Source organism: Mchenga conophoros, linkage group LG12 (genome assembly GCF_057382185.1).
Source record: "Mchenga conophoros isolate Kocher_MC1m ecotype Shallow Benthic linkage group LG12, M_conophoros_male_GT1.1, whole genome shotgun sequence".
Taxonomy (NCBI): domain Eukaryota; kingdom Metazoa; phylum Chordata; class Actinopteri; order Cichliformes; family Cichlidae; genus Mchenga; species Mchenga conophoros.
In genome coordinates, this window is record NC_140537.1 from 8,728,546 (window position 1) to 8,749,787 (window position 21,242).

General features: G+C 40.8%; 2 protein-coding genes across 5 annotated transcripts in view; both read right to left on the reverse strand.

Annotated features, from left to right (window-relative positions):
- Nucleotides 1–10,698, reverse strand: part of LOC146562110 (lysyl oxidase homolog 2B-like) — a 47,359-nt gene extending 36,661 nt beyond the window's left edge. Inside the window, exons 1-3 of the mRNA XM_085293585.1 lie at nucleotides 10,573–10,698; nucleotides 8,448–8,807; nucleotides 8,007–8,182 (exon numbers count right to left, since the gene is read on the reverse strand). Of these exons, the coding sequence (XP_085149711.1) occupies nucleotides 8,007–8,182; nucleotides 8,448–8,796 (525 nt within the window). The 5' untranslated portion in view covers nucleotides 8,797–8,807; nucleotides 10,573–10,698. The remainder of the gene's footprint in view (nucleotides 1–8,006; nucleotides 8,183–8,447; nucleotides 8,808–10,572) is intronic.
- Nucleotides 10,699–15,647: 4,949 nt separating this feature from the next.
- Nucleotides 15,648–19,476, reverse strand: LOC146562111 (lysosomal membrane ascorbate-dependent ferrireductase CYB561A3-like). Of its 4 annotated transcripts, none has more exons than XM_085293587.1 (7): nucleotides 19,450–19,476; nucleotides 18,866–18,989; nucleotides 18,224–18,428; nucleotides 16,503–16,711; nucleotides 16,233–16,387; nucleotides 15,979–16,144; nucleotides 15,648–15,877 (listed from the first exon to the last, which is right to left on the reverse strand). In XM_085293587.1, exons 2-7 carry the CDS (start codon nucleotides 18,980–18,982, stop codon nucleotides 15,851–15,853), a joined length of 879 nt encoding a protein of 292 aa, XP_085149713.1. In that variant the 5' UTR covers nucleotides 18,983–18,989; nucleotides 19,450–19,476; the 3' UTR covers nucleotides 15,648–15,850. The 4 variants fall into 4 exon arrangements, with proteins under 4 accessions (XP_085149713.1, XP_085149712.1, XP_085149714.1 ...); XM_085293586.1 differs by lacking the exon at nucleotides 19,450–19,476 and adding an exon at nucleotides 19,099–19,407; XM_085293588.1 differs by lacking the exon at nucleotides 19,450–19,476 and adding an exon at nucleotides 19,080–19,407.
- Between the last annotated feature and the right edge of the window lie 1,766 nt (nucleotides 19,477–21,242).

Genomic DNA, 21,242 nt, shown 5'->3' on the forward strand with positions numbered 1-21,242 from the left:
GCCGCCAGTCTGTGGAAAAAGCTTCACTGTTGTTACCATCTACTTTTGTAACAGTCCAGAGTGATGCTAGGATGGAGGGATAAGTTATCGAGAATAAGTTATTAGCTAATGACCTAAACTAGCAAACCAGGTGAGCAAGCTTCATCCATACATCTGTATGTGTGTGTCATAGACAGACACCTCCCAGTTTGTGCTTCTAATATACAAACAAAAATCTAGGATTTCACTCTGCAAGACAACTACACTTATAGTATTATAACTCAAATACAGCTCAGAGGACAAGTCTATTTAAACTTCTATTTAAAATTTTGGCCATACTACGTTTCAAAATGAGGGATTATCCATTGTTTGCTCACTGGCTAAAGATTTGTGGAAGGTATGACTTTTATGACTTTTTGAAACCAAGATGTCAGAAACATTAATCTTGAGGCTTCAAAACAGGACTTTAGAAACCAGTGGATGGCATCTTGATAGGTACTTCCATCTTTATATTTTTTTTGCTTCAAACGACCAATAGAAATGAAGAATCACAGGGAGTAGGCACATACTCTACACGTAAAGACCATGAGCTATGACCAGGACTTAGTTCAGACCGAGTGCAGCAGCCAGCACAACACAAATTTTCAGCCATTTTTACTGAACGCAGCAGTCAGTGCAGTACAAACGTCTTTCTAAGTGAAGGGGCCATCAGGCAATTATATCCTACAGCCTCATATGTCAGCAGCAAAGTATTTTTTGTTGTTGTCTTTTGAGGAATTTGGTGCTTTAGCACAAGAGTATGCAGATTCACTTGCTTTTGGACCCAATCTCAACAAGCCCCTTGAGGAACTGCAGCTCTTGGCACTTCCACACTGAGTCCCTGGTGATTGCCACGTGGCACAGACACAGAACAGAGATTTTGGTTCATCACCTAAACTTTTCTCTGCTCTTTTGTGTGCACAAAATACTAGCTACAAAAAGAGAGTTATTCCTTCATAATGTTGCAAGGTGCTTCCTCATACAGCATGGTCTGATTTTGAGCTTTTCTCCTAATAATGTAAGGTCTTTACCTTTACAGTATAAGGTAAAGTGACTGTTGTCGTGAACTGAGGTTATATGGCTATATCCATACTCAGGATGACAAAATGCAGCAATATTGTTGGGACTCATATAAACGAGCTTGCAACTGCTGCGTACAAAATGAAAAAATTATGTAAATATGTAAGGTTTTGACACTACTTGATGAAGACAAATAAATAGAATTAATGTCACTGTAACATAATTTCACATTTCTGTGAAAGATTTTGGAAAACTTTGAGACAATATACCCAGCTGTAGAAGGTCACTTCGTAAGTAGTTTCATCATTTTCTGTTTATTGTGTTTGTGTCAAGAGCACACAAACACATAAAAATAAAACATAAAAAAAATAAAAACCTGTAAACTCATCCAGTTCATTACCCTGCTATAAAATAGATGCAGAGGACTGCCAAAGTCACAAGGTGACATCTAAGTGCTTTCTATCCAACAATCACACTCCAAGTAAAGCATTAAAGCAATTTGCGATTCAGTATCTAGCTCAAGGATACTTTGGCACGCAGACTGAAGCAGCCAGGGTTCGAACCACCAACCCTCCAATTAGAGGATGGCATGCTCCACAGCCACTCTCAACAAAGAGACAATAAAGCCACTGCAATGCTCAAGTGACACAGCTGGAAACTCATAAGAATATGTGTATATCTGACTATCTAACAGTCTGCCTTCTAGTCTGACAGCAAATGTATTTTTCTAATGTGACACATTTTGCACATTATGATAGAGAGGAAGAAAAAGAGCAGTGTTAAAACAGGCAGACTAAATCTGCAGCGCATTAAATGTGAGAAATCTGTTCTGCATATGACGAGGAAAACAGAGAGCAATCAAACACATGCCTTCCATTGCCATCAACAAGTGCCTGGTAAATTAGCTTTGTACTGTCTGAACACAGCAAAAAGACAAATGTCCTTACACGTGAAATCACTTTTTTTTTGTGAAAGCAAACTCCCCTGCACGTGAGAGGCCCAGTTTACACCGATCTCAGAGAGAGCGCCTAATTTATAACTCTACAGAGGCTAAACATCCTCCTGAGATCCTCTGTGAGAATGTGATGCCTCAGGGCGAAAACCTTTACGTCACTGCAGAAACATCTACCAGCTGTGTGAGCAAAATAATGAAACGGTCCAAATCATTTTGAGGCTGTGACACAAAGGGCAGCCACGAATTAATCCATAGCACAAACATGCCAAAGGGGTAACAAGGAAGCAATTTATGGCGCTGAACCACGACATGGATGGAGGTTTACAGGGAAGGAAAGTGGGAGATTTGACTTCAAGGGCTCAGAGGAGGAAAAAATGACTAAAGAGAGGAAAATGGGAGCTCAGAACTCTGCTTGTGGTGATTTCATGGGTGCTTGTAATCTTCTTAGTAGAAAGACAGCAGCAGGGAAAGAGTGTGAGAGGGCTAAAACTGGTGTGAAAGAAAAAATAGAAATACAGAAAAGAGCTTTGTATTAATCTCCAAATTCTGAATTCATCCCTGCTTGTTCTAGCATGAGCCCGAGAAGATATGTCAGAAGAACAGAGACTATCTGAGCAAGGTAGCATTTGCCTTAGAGGCATCTTATCATCAAAATCTGTTTCCATCACAGTCGTCACAGAAAACTCCACTATATATGAACTGTACTCATTCATCATTAATGCCTCACTGTCAAAACTGAAAAGTGGAGAAAATCACAATACACAGTGGTGTGGTGATTAGCAATGTTGTCCACACAGCATGAAAGTCCTGGGTTTGACTCTAGTACCTTCTAGATTTGAAGGTCCAGAAAGTCCTGGGCTCTCTCTGGGTACTCTTTCCTCTCGCAGTCCTGGTGATTCTAGATTGTCCATAGCTGTAAATGTGAGTGCAAATGCTTGTCAATAGACTGCAGACTGCAATAGACTAGCTGTTCCATAAAAGGCAGATGGGATTGGCTCCAACTCCCGGACAACCTTGAATTCAATAAGCAGAAGGGAATCTTTCACTTATCGGATTTAGATGTATGGATTCTATTTTATTTATTGACATCTCAAGTCAGGAATCATAGGTCAGAAAATTAAAAAAAGATTGTTAGCATTTTCTATGTTACCTATAGTAATGATATTAAACTTCTAAAATAAGGGGTATAGTAAAGGTCTATTTATGTCCCTACATGGACAGTTTAACTAATTATGTCCCCTAGAACTAACTATACTTGTATCTGCACAAGAAGTCCACTTAGTTGTCCATCCATCAATTCTCTTCTACTTATCTTTATCAGCGTCACGGGGGAGGACCTTGTATTTGCCTCTTAAATATTTTGGTATACAGAGGAGTTCATGGTCGACTCTATGACTGCCAGGTGATCAGTGGATGCAGCTGTAGAAGAAGTCACCACCATGCTTGACAGTTGGCATGAAGTATTTGTGTCGATATGCTATGTTTCTCCACACGTACTGCTGTGCATTGTGGTCAAACTTCCAACTTTGCTCCTTGGGAACTTTGCTCTCGAAGTCTTCTCGTTTGCTCAGAGTACCCTTCCAAGCAAACCATACTTGTTCAGTGTTTTTTCTAATCATACTTACATTACCTTCAACATTAAAAATGCTGACTGGGGACTGTAGAGTCTGAGATGTAGCTCTAGAGTCGTTTGCAATTTGTCTCGTCATTGTACACGCTGACCTTGGGTGACGTTGCTGGGATTATGGCATGCTACACACCAGAAAACTGCTAAAACTGCTTCTTTTATAGAGGTGCTCACACTTGTTAATGATCAATTCATCAAATGTATTTGATTAGCAGGACCTGGCTGTTACTTACAATACTAATCCCTGCGGACGCAGTAAAGGTGTGCTTGGTTTTTCACAGGACGGCAGAGATTCCTGAGAGATTTCTGAGTGCCTCCTGCCCCTTTGTGCAGCAGATCACTTAACACTTCTCCATAAAATCAAACAACTCAGAATATTCCTGTTTCAGTGGCTGATCTTCTCATTTTTTTTACCTGCTGTTTTCCATCCCTCTCTGAATGCTGACATGAAAAAAATAGGCTGACAAATCTGACTGCATCACTGTTATTCTAACTTGAATAAATGAAGCAGCCCTCAATGGTCAACGCCAAGAATCACATTTCATAAACCCTGAAACTCACTGATGTTGAAACTGGTTTTAAATGGAATGAAATGCATTCGCAGGTCAGGCCTCAAAAAGCCTCTGCAGTCACATCTGCATAAACTGAAGTGCAGCAGGCTTCCTCAAAGCCAGAGAGGAATACATAAACACGAGGGAGATGCCACTGTAAATATTTCTGGAGATGCAGACTGAGCACAGGCTGTGCCTCTGTGTTGTTTACTGTCCAGCTGTCTGAAACACAATGCTAAATATATGTTTGCTGTAATCCATCTATACCTCAGAGAACAAATTTGTGGAATGAGATGCGTTTTTCCGCTATTCTTAAAAAAGTCACAGTGAAAACAACACTTTTTTTTCTATGAGAAGATAAAAAAGAAAGAAAAAAAAACAGACACACACACAACAATCTGCACAAAGTTCACCAAAATGTGCATGCAAGGATTCACATTTCATCTCCACGTTTGCTTAATGGCATGTGGTAACTTTTACAGAAAGGTAGGCAGAGTCTATGGCCCTCCCAGAGCTCCATAAAATAAACAAATAAACAAATAAAAATTAAGTAAAATTAAATTAAATGTAAATAAATTTTCCTTTAGTTTTAAATAACACAAAATGGACCAGATTAAAATGTCCCGCCCTGTCACCCTTATATCGATTGAGGATGTTTCAGTTTGAACTGGTTTTAAACACTTTATATTCTGTTTAATCTACAATAAAGTATCATATTCTATAAAATTATGGGTTTCTAGTGGCTGAGGACCAGACCAGCTTTTAATCTGCTCCAGAAGTCCTATATCTTTATTTAAAATGCTTAATAAACATATTTTTAAGCTTGTATTAGCAAAGCAGCTCCTTAAACTTTGTACATTGGTCAACCGAACTGATTAACCAAGACGTTAATCTGAAAGTGTTAGTGGAGCCTGTACTTAGTCAAATGATCTGTTTTATTAAAATAAAAAAAGACACGGCAGGGTTCCATCTCCCCATCATTAAAGCTTTCATTGCTAGCATGCTAAACAAGTTATTAACAGTTATTAAAAGCAAGAGAAAGCACTCTTATAGTGATAAATGAGACAGCTTGTTTACTTTTTAAATAAAGCTAGCTCTGTTTTCATACTAGGTGCAGCTCATAACTGATATCAGTAGAGTAAAAGTGGGGCCAGCAGCAGCTTGTCTAGCACGCTAGTCTCCCATCAAAGATCAGAGGTTTATCTGCAGTGTGCTTCCCCAAACAACCGATTGCTCTGCTTGACAAACTTCAGACATTGTTAATTGGAAATGGATAAATTAATTCTGCTTCCAGAGACAATAGGCAACTGCAGCCACAAGATGGCAGTGATGTAAAGGATGGATGCAAGCAGGAAAGCTTTATGAGAGAGCTCTGTTTGAGATAAAACAAGAAAGAACACTTTACTTTAGTATGTTTTAATTGATATCTATTTTTAGATTTCACTAGACAAGTACTGCTTGCTTTGCTTGCCCTGACGTAATGCCACTGACGTAGCTTGCTATCTTGGTATACACGGTTAAAGACATTGCAATAAACTTACTATCACTCGAAAAGGCAGCTGTGCTCCTACATCCAGCCCACATCCCCACATCCCCAGCGACATGCCGTCATAGCTGCCATTCAACACTAGAATGCCCCTACACTGGTGCGTCACCAGATAATAAAGCTGGGCCCTGGCTGTGTGGCAGAGTGGGGCTCCCAGCTGGCTGTGTTTTACACGCTGAGGCCCATGTGATTCCTCTTAGTGAGTGGAAAAGCTGAGTCTGATTTTTTTTTTTTTTTTTTAATGTGACTTGAGACATGTAGAGCTCTACAGCTGGGCTCTCTGAACAATCACAACCTTGATATTTAGTCTTGTAAACTTAAGGCAGTCGTTTAGATGGATCTGATCCTGTAATGCAACTTTACAAATTAAAGTGTTTTTACAGTGAGCATGATCACATATGTGATTAAAAAAACATTTTCTGCCTCTAGAGGGAGCTATGTAAAGTCTGATAAAAGTTCTAAAGCTATTGCAATTAAGTCAGAATCCGCTGGAGCAGAATTTGAAAAGACAAAGTTATTTGAGGTCTGAAAAAAATGTGTTGTGGAGTTCAAGTAAGCTCAGCAGATCTCTGAAGCCTGAAGAAAGCTGAATATTCTTCTGCCTAAAGCTTTGTTGCTTTTTTTTTTTTCCAGTGGTCGTTCACAGTATTGAAAGCTCGTTCCACAAATACCACTAGATAAAAGAGACTTTTTGGCCCATATTAACATGATACTATCACACAGTTGCAGATTTAACGGCCACACATCCATGATATAAATCTTGAGTTCTACCAAATCCCAAAGTGCTCTACTGGATTGACATTTGGTATTTGGTGCCTGTGGCCATTTGAGAACAATGGACCCATTGTCATTTTCAAGAAGCATGCTTGAGAGGATTTGAGCTTCACGACATGGTGCATTATCATGGTGGAAGTAGCCTTCAGAAGAGGGTACACTGTAGTCATAAAGGAATGGACGTGGTCACCAACAATACTCAGGTAGGCTGTGGTGTTTAAATGATGCTTTGTTGGTACTAAGGAATCCAAAGTGTGCCAGTGATTTCCGTTGCTATAGCACATGTGCATTCAGAGATGCTCTTCTGCATACCACGATTGTAATGACTAGTTATTGGAGTCAGTGTTGACTTCTTATCAGCTTGAAGCAGTCAGGCGTCTAACCTTACATTAACAAGGCATTTTCACTGCCATTCACTGGATATTTTCTCTGGATATTTTGGGGCTCTCTGGTCGTGTGGAAAATTCCCAGTAGATCAGCAACTTCTGGAATACTTAGACATGCCACGTTCAGAGTCCATTAAATCACCTTTTTTCCTTACTTTGCTGCTCAGTTTGAACTTCAGAAGTTTGCCCTGACCATGTCTACATGCCTAAATACATTGAGTTGCTGCCATGTGATTGGCCTATTAGACATCAGCATTAACAACAATTTAACAGGTGTATCTAATAATGTAATAAAGGGGCTGGTGAGTGTAATTTGCCAAAAAACATTGCCACACCTCTGTTTGACATAACAACAGTCATAGTAACTTTAACAAAGTCTGTAGTCAGAAGGACAAGATCACAGACTCAGAAAGTATTTTTTTTTATCAACAACACTAAATCCTTCTATTTGTTTTTGGAAAGAAACAAGGAAAACTCGACTGAACAGGTCAGTAAGACAGAAGCAGAGTTAGTTCTGGTTTGCAGTTTGCTCATAACAGTGGAATGCACTGTTATGAGGCCTGCACGGTGAGCAGAAAGATAACATTCTGCTTGTGGAGGCAATTAGCTCTGAGCCCATTAGCAGGCCCAAAAGCAATGCTCAGCTGGGCTTTTAAAGGTTCCAGTCAAACTGCTATGAAAGTTTTAAGTCTGACAACTAACAAATACCAGTGAACTTTCCCCAACGCGCTTTCAATGCAGGCTATTCAGAAAGGACTATTAATAGGACAGATAGTGGTTGAGAGCTGCTGGCTTTTAGTCCACAGCAGCTGTTTTTCAACCAAATTAATTTTTTTAGAGGCGAGTTTGACGTACAGCAGCTCCATATGTTATATTGCTAGTGCTATTCTATTATGGAAGAGCTTTATTAATTGGTAAAGCTGTGAAATAACACAGGATCTCAGATTGAGGTTGACCTATTTGTTTGGACAAGAACAAATGTTGGATCCAGTATTTTTTGTACACTTTAAAAAGGCTTCTAAGGCTTAAATGGTGTTCATCACAAGATAACAACAAACACAGCAGATCCTAGCTAACAAACACATGAAATACAAAAGTTGGATAGAACTATTGGGCCTTGTAAGTTTACCTCCACATGGTTGGGCAGAGTGTTGAGAAATTTAAATCCCGGGATCCTCTTGTCGCTGCACACCACTCCTACATCTTCGCTGTGCTTGCAGTCTGAAATGCCGATCCCGTTGGACTGACACTGTGCCAAAGTCTTTTCTTTGCCAGTACAGTGGACATTGTCGAACCAGATGGGTCCTGATGAGACAAAATAGATATTAATCCTTGCTTCTGTGGGAAGGAATTTTATTTTCAAATAACAAATATTTTTTATTATTTGTCTTTAAGTACTATAGTAGTACATAACTGAAAAAATAATGCCAACAAGGTTATATCAATAACATGTTCATCCAGACATGCCATCTATATTGTGAATATATGTTAAATATGTTATATATGTTATATATGTTGAATATATGTTAAATATGTTTCCACGCTGATGAGAAGAAAAGTCCTGCAGTACCTTCTCCTTTCCCATATTTAGAAGATGGCAACCATGAGACAGCTTCCACGTAGCCCAGCTCCCTGCACACCACCTGGGCAGCATGGATGTTGAAGTCATCATCACAGACGGTGCCCCACTGGTTGTTGTAGAAAACCTCTACTCGGCCCTCATTGTGTTTCCTCTTTTGCCCTGCAAGTCGGAGCTGAATCCTGGGCGTGTCTGGATCCAGCTGCGGGGCCGTGTACTCTTCCTGTTCTGGGTATGGGTAGCCTGGGGGGTAGCCGAGGTGCTCATACTGTGCAACTGACAGCTTTAATAGCACCAATAGAACAGCAGTGCGAGCATATAGGTTCTGGATGACCCGCATTTTGGTTGGAGCTAATGAAAAGCCAAAAAGAGAAGAAAAAATTGCAATGATATTTGTAGTCCTTTTACAGTCTGAGAACCACAAAGGTCCACAGAGAAACCTTTTGTGAACCAACTAACAAACAATGATGCTGCACTGCATTATGGGAATTAGGGACTACTAGGGACTAAATGTCAGGCTGTTAATCACAGACCTGCCTCTTCAAACAGCCTCCCTAAACCCGCACTTCAATATTTTTATGCTGAAAGTAGATTAAATAGCTGTGTGACGTTAAAGGGGTCTCTCATTATGACAACCCCAAAAAGAATAATCACAAAACTCTGCACTTCTCTTCAGTACCGTGAAGCCTTTAAACAGATTTCCACTCTTGTTTCTGTTAAGAGATTTACTGTTTGGTTATACTCTCATAGATTTCATCAGGCCCGTTAGCAGAAGTAAAATATTTAGTTCACGAGGCGGTGGAGACTAAATACAGAGCTAAAAGGTGCGCAAATACCGGACTTATCTCAAAATACAATCTAGTGTTGGTTCAGCTCTGTTGGCAGTTTAAGAAAAGGAAAAAAGGAAAAGGAAAAAAAGTGCATGTCCGCACGTTATAAGCTCATGGTACTGTATGTTGACTTTATTTTTTCTCAATCATAATGACATCTGCATTAAAACGTTTAAAAAAAATAAGTGACTAAAACTGACTTATTTTATTTCTATCTGACTTACTGGACTTATATTGAGTAAAACATTTCTCGTGATCGCCCACTAGTTTTCTGTGAGTGAAGAAAAGCTGGCCTCCAGGGAAAATCCTGTCCTTTTGTTGGAAAAAACATCTGTTAGAAAACATATGATCCATCAACTGTGCAGGCCTTCAACTCTCCTCACTGTAACGTGGCAGCAGTTACACAAGCTAGAATCAACACACATCACACATGAACAGATGGAATGAAGCCCACAGACTTGGCGTCTGCTTTCAATGTGTGAGTCTAAACCGCTGTGATGACAAAAAAAATCGTGGTCAGTGTGCACGGACACGGTAAAGTTCAGGTAAGGCGAGACACATAAGAACACAGCAGGCTCCCCCCCCCCCCAGCTGATCATTTGTTTATTTCTGAGTGAAGCTGCAGGCACTCTGCGGCTTCTAATCAAACGGACCAATAGATCCGAAATTTTCTTGCTCGCTTTTGTTAAAACAAAATGTCAAGAACTTCAGTGAAGTGGACACCCTGATATCTGAAACCTTTTTTTTTTATCCTCTTCTGCAGATAGGTGTATGAGTCTAGTCTGCTGTTAGAGGAGAGCTGTGCATTGGCTGCAAAGGTCAAAATGTCAGTTTATAAGAATGTCAGCCAGTCTTCTCATGCTCTTTGCTAAACCGCTGAGGAGAGTGCTTCCCTGCAAGTAGACACTCTGGAACTCAGCAGTGGATTTTTAGCATGAATTTTTCTTCAAAGTAACATGTACGACACATATGTTCACTCCAATTTCAGATGCATCTTCATCACCAGGAAGGAGTCTTGTAAAGTTTTTAGAGGCTGTGGTGACAACTTGAATTCCGGAAAACTAACTCACTTTTTTACCTATATTACATAAAGTTCCAATGTGATGCTCAAAGTCACACAATAGTAATGGCTTCAGTAATAATATTTCAGCACTTTGAGACCTCGAAAACGACTCTTAATTCGCTGAATTTAGGGCGTAAAGAAAACTTTCAAGGCAAGCTTCCTGTCTCAGTAACAATGGCTAGTTACATTCTTGAAGTGAGCTGCAAGCTCTGGCTGAACTTACTTTTCTTCTCTCCGTTGAAGACCGTCCCTCCTGAAGTTGCAGCAACAGCACGGTGCGTAAAAACAAAGTCTGAAGTCAGCTGTTTTTCTTCTTCTGCCGCTGCTGCTGCAGCTCTCTAACTTTCACTCCCTCCAATGCAAAAATGAGCCGGCCTCAACAGCGGTACCGCCCACTGACGCCCACCTTTACCATGAGATCAGCAAAGATGGACCGGGACGTGAAAAACTGCACATCCGACTAGCACTGACAGAGAGCTCACAGTGGATGAGAGCGTGTGGAAAACTGTTTTCAATTATGGTGGAGGGGGGGAGCATGAAAGAAAGCATAAAGTGGCTGCACAGCTCAGTGTACAGTGTAGAGACGTGTGATCCCAACCAGTGTGTCTGTGTGGGGGTAGGCGTTGCTTGTATGGGACAACACATCACAATAACTGAAATTTAAAAATATATATAAAAAAAGAAACAGCTTTCATGTTTGACATCAATCAAGCAAAGGACAAATCTACTGTATTTTATTTGAATCATATTTTTCCAGCTTAAAGTATTCTATACTCAGGAGGTTAGGACCTCCAGGACCTTCTGCTTCTGGCTGCTTCCCAATCCACTGCAGGCAGTCAGTCCACCTGGTGGGCAAGACTGGAGGATGAGGCCTCAGAGTATAAATGAACATACTTCTCAGAACACACTTCTATATTGTGAATACTTTCTGATTGCTCCTGGGATGTTTTATAATAAGTTGGATGCTGGATGTCTGATTTCCATGAGCTACAAGCCATAATCACCAAACTGAAAGAAAAATAGATATTATACCAGTTACTCTGGGACAGCTGGAGAGGCCTTTAACCCATCAGGATGACAAGAATTTGATTCTTCTTGCAAAGAGTAAGAGGATGCAAGATTTCCGATTTCCTGGAGGATGAATGAACTGATACCACTGAACGTAGGCCACACGCACCTGACCTAATACAGTAGAACGCCGCTGTCAGGTGTCAGGCGTGCACACAAACACACTACTGAGTAGCATTTTGAGTTGCTGAAAGTTTGGTAAAATGAAAGTTTGGTAAAATGGACTATCCTGCTACATCATTTTCTGATTTTCTTTGAATTCAGTCCTCTGTGGATTGATCATTTTAAATCCAATTAAAAATGTTTGTTTCATTCCTAACACATTACCCAGTCTACATTAGCACAGATCACGTTTTGTCTGTAGCTACCTTTTATGGGGTGGCTGCAGCTCAGGAGGTAGAGCAGGTCACCTACTTATCGGAAGGTTGGTGGTTCGATCCCTGGCTCCTCCAGTCTGCATGTCAAGTATCCTTGGGCAAGATACTAACCCCAAGTTGCTCTCTGATACATCCATCAGGGTGTGAATGTAGTTAGAAAGGACCAAGTATAGAGAAAGTGAATGTGGCATGTTGTATAGAGTGCTTTGAGTACTCTGGGATAGTAGAAAAGCACTCTATAAGAATAAGACCATTTACTTTTTCAAAGAGTTTGTTTGTCCAAATATGTCATCAAAGGCAACACATTCATTTTCACACGAATATACTTTGTCACATGTAGAACACACAAAATAAATGAAACATTATGTTTCTTCCTTTTTGTCACACAGTGGGCTTGCAAGTAGACCACAGATTAGAGCTTGTGTGCTACAGCCAACCAATCACACTGTACTGTGCTCCTCTCCCTGGTACTCCCTCTTGTTCTGTTCTGCTGAGCATAACATTGGTAGACATGAAAGTATTAGTCCTAAAGAAGAACCTGATCACCGTCTGTTTCCAGGATTCTTTTCACACAACATAAACCAGAGTGCTCATTAGTGACTCTGCAGTGCTGCTTTGACAGCAAACAGAGGGAAAAAACCTCTATGTGAAATGTCCTGAAGTCTCTTAACTCATAAGACTTCTTTCAGATGAAAGACAAGGGACTCTAAGCTTTGTCTTACTCGTGTGACATGTCTAGCACTTGCCATGCCTTTGATAATTCAGGTTTCCTGCCATTTGTAGCTTTCAGTGTAAGATGTGTCACTTGATGATCATGTGTTCCACTGCTTTCACTCTCAGCCGCTGATGCATTAGAGTAGACTGGCACATCAGGCAGTAACTGATCCTGATCAGTGTGACATGAACTGCATTTCCTCTTCTTTCGTTTTTGTGTTTGTGAGTTGTCATGGAGCTCGTGATAATCCTTGCCTTTCACAAATTTTGTCAAGGTGAACATATGATATCTGATGACCAGCAATTAATTTTTGCTCTCTGTCGGGGACATGAGCCTGAGACCTTGACATCACACAGCATTTATGCAATCTATATGTGTCCAAGGGTAACATCCTGGCCTTTCTATTGATTCAACAATTGTTAGGGATGGGCAAGCAGAGCACACAACCTTTCTTTTTGATTGCAGCTTCTACATTTTATGACCACAAGAGCAGTTAAGTGATACTTTTTTGCAGCTGTTTTGATTCTATTGCTAGAACTGTCTTTATCAACTCAGTTTTAACCAAACTGAAATTGAGCTGAAATATTTCATTTACGTTGTATCAAACATGAGAATAGGAGAGTCATCCCCACAGCCACTAAACAGGGGGTCGTCTGATTACATCACACAGAAAACAGGCAACCAGATTTAGACTGCACGAACCAGAGGGCAGGGTTTCATTTCTGAATTCATGCTGTGAACATCTTTGCTCTCAGCATGACTCTAATAACCTAGGCTCCAAATCTATTGTTTGCTAGGTATAGAAAATTTAATAAGTGGAGACAGATTCTTGAAGATTAGGCATTCTATCAAGGTAACAAATCATCTTGATGTCGCTGATAAGGAGGAAAAGGATGAAGCCCTCTGGAAAAGTGAGTACTGTCGTAAACAGAATACAACCAGGCTACCTCAGGCTGCCGAGAGCATGGGAGTCCCTTCAACAGCCTTTCTGGCAGTTGAGAAACCAAATTCCACATCTTGAGAGCATTAGATTACACAATACTTCTTATCCATAATGGACTTTGGTGTCATTTTGCCCCTGCTCAGGCTTCTCTGGCCTGTCACCTTCCTGCTGTCTGGCCCTTCTCCACATAGTGATAGCATTAAGTGTGACTTGCTAATGTCATGTGGGGTGTGACCTAATGACCCAAGGCAAGTGTTAGGTGTGTAGACTGGAGTTTTTTTTTTAAACGCCTAAAAAGTTATTTGTTAAAATGTTTTCAACTTGTCACATACAATGCTAGGTCAGGACACACAGGCATTACATTTGGTAAATGGCCTGTATTTGTATAGCGCTTTTACTAGTCCCCCCTAGGGACCCCAAAGCGCTTTACACACCCAGTCATCCACCCATTCACACACACATTCACACACTGGTGGAGGCAAGCTAAAGTTGTAGCCACAGCTGCCCTGGGGCAGACTGACAGAAGCGAGGCTGCCATATCGTGCCATCGGCCCTTCTGGCCAACAACAGGAGGCGGTAGGTGAAGTGTCTTGCCCAAGGACACAACGACCGAGACTGTCCGAGCCGGGGCTCCGATTACAAGGTGAACTCCTAACTCTTGAGCCACGATCGCCACATTTCTAGCCCTTTAGCATTGTTTTTAACATCCAGGGTAGACTTCAGTAATGTCAATGTCTGAAATTTTACCATGAGACTGTGGGTAAACATGCTGGTCTCTGTGGCTGGATGCAAAATCAAAGTATCAAACAAATGGTGGGAGACTGTGACAAAATGAAGACATTTGCCTTGTAACGTGACTTCGTGGAAGGGCGTGAGAGTCTCTGTTCTCTTCTGGTTGCTAATCTTATGATTGTGCCACCTCACCTAAATCCTTCTGTTATGTAGGCAGTTAAAGCAACTTCCTTTGGGTTTCTCTCTACTTCTGTAAATACAGAATACCTTTGATGAGCAAAGAAGAACTGGGAAAGCAAACTCTGGCCCTCGTTTGTGTTTACGCTCTGTTAACTTATATGTTGGCTTTGGACCACATTGCATTGTACTCTATAATTTATGGGAACAATAGCATACAGCGAGTCTGAAAAACTATATAAGCTCTATCTCTGCTTTAGTGTTTGCATGGGAGTAAACACACACACACACGATAAACCTTGTGGAACCTTAATGTTAAACCAAAAGTGTGAACTAAATCAAAAACAGTTTCTGTAGAAACTACAGGGTATGAGAGACAGACAGATTGTTTACCTTCATTATGGTTTTGGGGAAGACTGTAGCAGTTTCCATGGTTTCTATTGAAATCCATTAAGCAGATGGCCCCAAATCTGAAGGGAGGCATTTTGTCAGATCCATTCGTGTGGACTTTAAATCATTTAGATATTTCTCTGCAGCTGTTTGTTCCACATATATAAAATAGAACGATGAGGAATGAAAACATGATCTTCAAAATTGCTGAGAGGTTTTGCACCATTGAGGGAAGATTCACTTCTAATCTCCACGTATTCATCAGCAAACAAAAAATTTCTCTGGTATCTTTTCCCTACAAAACATACACAACTATCACAAAAACATGAAAAAAGCCATAGAGCCACTGGAAAATCTCACATAGGGTATGCCCTACCCTCATGTGGCTGCATTAGCATGACACTATGGCTGTCACTAAAATTGTTGCTAGAGGACACATGGAGATCATCAAGGTTGTTATCAACATCGTCAAGGAACTATGAATATATGTGATATTTCATGTAAATCCATTCAACAGTTGTAGAAATATTTTAGTCTGAATCAAGGTAACTCAAAAAAATACATGACCTCCAGATTCATAGAACAAACTAGAAGAAGAATCAAATTCAATTTTTTTAAATTACATTTTTAGTGCCAATATTGTTTTGCATAACCTTGATGCTTCACACGTGTATAGTAGGTATATAGTACATTAATTACAACCAACTTAATATTAAATAAAACAGGTCAATGGTGGATTCAGGATCCCCATCAGTGCACAACAGCAACTGAATCCAGTCACCAGTTACACTACATTACCACAGCCTCCAATACCCTGAACTAGTGACCGCTTTACTACAGGATGGAAAAGCAGTGGTGAACTACAAAAGCAGTGTAAAAGAGGAAGGTGTCACAGCTTTGATGACAAATATTTTTTATTCTTTGGGCAGAAAGGCAATCTTAAATATAATTTCGAATAAATATTTACAACTAAAAACCAACAGATAGTGCTCACACACTACAGGCAGCTGCTTCAACACTCAGGACAGAGATGTTTTGGCCACTTGTGACAGCTGAACTGATTTTGCAGTAATTCAGGGACCAGCTCTGAAGTTCCCCTTCATTCATTTTCTTCTTGAAGCAAAGGCTGTGAAATGAAGCAGATATAGATTTTTTTAATGAGAATGCTTTATTAAATTAAATTCCCTTATCTCCGCCACTACGTGTCAGCCACACTGATATTCTCACCGTGTAGGCCATATCCTCAGGCCTGGAGTCTGGTCTCTGCCATTCTCGGGTGGACAGAATCTTGAGGACAACCAGGCCAAAGGCTACGATCAAAACCCCTAATGAATTTCCCAACAAAGCCTCAGGTGGAAGGGCAGAGTATGGCTGAGTCATATTGATTCCTTTCCTGCGGAAAGACATTTAAAAGGGGAAAAGATTACATTTTTTCCCCTTAACAGAATTAATCAAAAGAAATGCAGAAAAGTTGCACTCACAGAACAAAGAAGAGTTTCTCGTTGATGCCAGAGATGCAGGCAGCAATGCTGAGCGTCAGTATGCTACCTCCCAACCACACATGCATGGGTTTCAGGCGTTTACGTAAAGATACGGGGGAGCAGGGAAGGAGGAAACCCGCCATACCCGCCACCCACTGCATCCACACAGACAGATAAATCACAGACACACAGGCACAGCAGGAAACAAATTGCTGTACAAATGTATGGCATTTGCCAAAAACATAAAACAACTCATGTCAAGTTGGGTACCTGCATTGCGAAAAGAGCTGTTGCTGCGATTCCGATCCAGCTGTGTATGGAGTAGAGGTTGGGTGTCTTTTGGGCGTTGTGGAAGTCAAACACAGCACAGAGCCCCACGATCGACAGCACCAGGGCGAGGAGCATCAGTGCCGCATGAAGGAGCTTCCACGGGAGTTTATTCTGACCCCAGGTCAGAGGGATGCGGTACAACACAGCTCCTGCAGTGAAGAGGCAAAACAACTGAAGATGGTCTGCTTAATTAAATGTGGTGGCCAGATTAAACTGTGCTGTTGTTTAATAACAGCTAGTGCACCAGATGCATCAACACAGGGGAGGTTCAGGAAGTGATCGGTGTCATATTCTGTCTTGGTGCAAAACTTGGGTTCCTTATACCAAAGCTTTAAAGACCTGGTCACAAAACGAAAAAAACCCACTTAAGGCTGCCTCCAAAAGTGAGTCAATCCCCACAGGCTCCAGTTGACTCCAGTAGAATTTCTCTGATGTGGACAGTAAAATTCTACATTTTATAAATTCTACATTATTATTGCTCGGTCACTAATTAGCAGGTGTCCTGTGTGATTCACCTGTACATGCTGTGGATATAGCAACCAAGCTTACCTGCATTAAGTGATAGTTAAGCACGCCACGTGTCATGAGTGCAACTTACGCTCACGAGGTGAAAGTGATGCCAACCACATTACCACAGCTCTTAACCGAGGATTCATGACTATTGTTTTTGTCACTTCTGCTTTCCCTACACTGTTAAACCTCTTTTTTAATTTCATTGTCACAACTTTGATTTGATGACCTTCTTGCCAGGTTCCCAGAAGCTAATAAGTCTCTCTGAATTTTGTTCTTTACATTTAAAAAAAGGCAGGAACCTGCCAGAGGAGGTTTGGAACTCCTCAGTTACTGACTAAGCAGAGCTTTGGTGACTTTTATGGCCCTCAGAACTTGACAAACCTGTCCTGTAACAGTTTTTTATTTTTGTTAAACAGACATGTGATAAGTGAAACAGCTATAAGACAAATGGCCACAGACTACAACAGGAAGTCCTTATACTTAAAATGGCTGGGTGTGCTTAAATCCCACAGGCTCCATAGTTTACTGGTTAACACATTTGCCTAAAATATCAGGGAAGAGGTTCAAATCCTTGGTAGGGTTGCATCAGGAAAGACATTCAGTGTGAAATTAGTGCCAAATCAAATGTGATGTGGCAATACCTTGTGAATAAAGAAAAAAAAAAAAAACGCAAAGAAAACACAAAGGTACCCACAAAAGAAGTGAAATTTCAGGAACTTCCACAGTGGCTTCATTATTTCAGTGCTGTTTGGGAAATTCCCATTTGTAATGGGTGAGAAGTTTTTTTGTTGTTGTTGATAATGTTAATATAATTAAATATTTTTTTCAGGTTATCAAAAGAAAAAAAAATATTGAAATTGCTTCTTACCCAAAGCCATTATAATATAGCGTATTACATCCAAGTAACAACTGACAAAAAAAAAAAGTACTACTGTTTACTGCAGCAGTGTAATGGAGCTGTGGCCAAACAGTCACTGCAGACGTTACCTCATGTTACCTCGCTACTGAAATCATGCCTAAAATTATACACTACATCTATACCAAGCCTAGGATGTGTAATTACCCTGATACAGCCTGACTGCTTGGAGGAGGAAGAGAACTGAGAAACAGAAATGAAACTCATGAGCTTTATTTGGAAGGCCACCCACCGTTGCCATACACCACCACCAGACCCGTCACCATCAGGACGGGGTGCCAGTTGAACTGAAGCGACGAGCCGTCCCAAGCAAAACCGCCGCGCCACTTGCTGTTCCACAGGCACACGCACACCACGCAGGCCACACCCAGGCCAAAGCACAGCAGGTAGAATCCATAGAAGATCACGATGGGTCTCATCCTGAAGAGACCTGCAGGCTAAATTACAAAAAGAACTCAATGAGAAGACGAGAGATGGAAGGGCAGAGAACTGTTTCTGCATTCAGGTACTGCCCAGTTAGCTCTAATTTGGTTATTTGAAGACATAAATTTGTCTTTTTGATCTTCTTTTGAGCTTTGACTTGACTTTTTGATCTTTCTTGATTATTTAAAGATCAAAAAGACAATATTAAACCTGGGCTACTTTTGAGTAATCACCATTTACACGACTGCTAAACGACTTTGATTTCAGAAACACAAAGCTCTAAGTCGGCTACCTAGTAGTCTTCAGAAACACGCTTCAGTGCGGCAAGCCTTACCTGATCCACAGCTGCAGTGACACTGACAACACTTCCTACTCTACAGCCGTGAACATCATGTAGGAGTTATTTAACTGTCTCATGACTTCCCCCTGTCAATTTCTGAATGTCACTCACTTCGCGTTTCTGCGGTTCAGCCGAAGTCTCACTTCCACATGCAGCTGTATTGAGGGTACCGAGGGGGAAGCAGTCAGAGGTGGAGCAGCTGGGAGATGAAGGGCCACACTGCTGCATCTGCCACCTGTTTGAACAAGGCGGTTAGAGACAGATCAGATAGAGAAGCCTTGTAAATGTACAGTTCAAAGGCCTAGTTTTTCCTTCAAATTTTCACCTTTCAGTTCCTTATTTACCTCGTACAATAAATAGATTCCTGCTTGTCCGCCAACACGTTTTTGTGTATCCCGAATTAACGAGTATCTTTACCACATTCGTGAAAAGTCGTATTTATGCGACAGTACGTCTTGTCTGTTCTCTTTAAGCGAGGCGACATTAAATAGCATATTTTCCAAATGAAGTCTTGTGTAAGAAGTTACGTATCCCCATTAGCATGCGCAGAGAGTTCGAAACTTGACGCGTTGAAGAAACATTTAGTTGTGTAGTTCAGTTAGCAAATAACCCGTGCCTAAGAAGACAATTCGGACGTAGGCGATTACGTCACCAGTAAACGCAACGTTTATTTCACTTTAGGAAGAGATACTTACCTGATCCATTTCCGTATTTCTAGCGCATGGCCTTGTGGGAAATGTGGTTTCTTGGCTACCACCCCCGTCACTCCTACCCTACACAAAAATAATTCCAAAAATAATTCCAAGGACTGCGAAGTATTACATTGACCTTCTTCTTATTTTCTTCTTCTATTATTTTAACACACCAGTGTTAAAATAATATTTACAAAAATGTTTATTGATCTTGGTGAAACCCATGAGATAAAAAAACCCAAAAACAAATGTGAACACTCACATGTCTCTTTTGCTATCCTCATGGGGACATCCCATTGACATAATGCTTTCCCTAGCCACTTACCCTAACCCTAACCATCGAAAATGATTGCCTAATCCCAACCCTTACCCTAACCATAACCCAACTGTAACCCTAAAACCACATTTTCAGTATGGAAAATGCTTTTAAACCCGTGGGGACCTGGAGTTAGGTCCCCACTAGGGCTGTTGGTTCCCACCAGTATAAATCAGTTTCAGAATTTGGTCCTCACCAAGATAGTAACCCGTACACACACACACACACACACACACACACACACACACACACACACACACACACGCACGCACACGCACATGCAAATTAGTAAAACAATTAAAGACCAAAATACTACAATAACAAATAGCCAGTAACTTGGTCTGTGGTTGTATAAAGTTGTGGCTGATGGAGTTTTCACTTGCCTTGCAGGATGTGTGAAAATGTGAAAGAAAAAATGGTCCCTGTTGAAGGAGGTCAGCAGCTGCTTCAGAGATCTGCTGCCTGCCAGCTCCACCTGGAGGCAATGTTAGTCAGTATTTTATTTGTTCTCCTATGCAACAGTCTCTTCTATACAACTGAGAGGCCTTCTGCGACAGAATGTACAAAAAGATCATTTGGTAATCTAAGTAACTATCCATGTAATAACACTGATCAAGGTAGTTTAGCTATACATACATTACAAATTCCCATGTAATAATTACACGCTGTCTATAGATAGATGAAACTTCCATCTGCAGACAGTCTAAAAAGACTTTAGAAAAGTTAATCCCTTAAACCTGTATTTCTTCTAATGGTCAGAAGAGGGTGATATGCCTGGTTACAAAAGAATCTGGTGGAAAAGAGGTCTATGGGAAAAAGTCACAAACACTACTTCAGAAAACACTTCTCTGATAGGTCTTTGTTCTCAGTTGTTAGTTAAAATCTTATTTAAAATATTTTTTCCCCATTTTGTACATTGATTCCAGTGCATTGCAATGGAATCACAAAGGAGGACAAGCAGGATATGATAGAACTTTCAGTAACTTGTAACTGACAAGTCATTACCCTATAACAGTACAGTATGTCTCAGGTTCTCACTTATAGTTACCCTTTGCCTAGTTTCAAAACACCAAGACAATGCTCAGCTTGAAATTTAACAGGTGATGTCACAGTGGCTATATTCATCTTTTATATACGGTCCATGGTAATAATGTATTTTAGTTTTCATTATTCAACAGTTGTTTTTGTTTGTTTGTTTGCTCTTTGTAAAAGACAAAGCTTTGATGGGATTTATTTTAATAATAATGGATTGCATTTATATAGCGCTTTACAATACCACTATTCATTCACACACTGGTGGAGGCAAGCTACAGTTGTAGCCACAGCTGCCCTGGAGCAAACTGACAGAACCGAGGCTGCCATATCGCGCCATCAGCCCCTCTGGCCAACACCAGCAGGTCAAGTATCTTGCCCAAGGACACAATGACTGAGACTGTCCGAGCCGGGGCTCGAACCGGCAATCTTCCGATTACAAGACGAA

Excerpts from the sequence above, each read along its gene's own strand:
- LOC146562111 (XM_085293587.1), bottom strand. The coding sequence starts at position 18,982 with ATGCAGCAGTGTGGCCCTTCATCTCCCAGCTGCTCCACCTCTGACTGC. Across the intron at positions 16,712-18,223 it reads GGTGGTGGTGTATGGCAACG|GAGCTGTGTTGTACCGCATC; the intron begins GTGGGTGGCCTT and ends TCTTCACTGCAG. Across the intron at positions 15,878-15,978 it reads CTGAGGATATGGCCTACACG|CCTTTGCTTCAAGAAGAAAA; the intron begins GTGAGAATATCA and ends TTCATTTCACAG.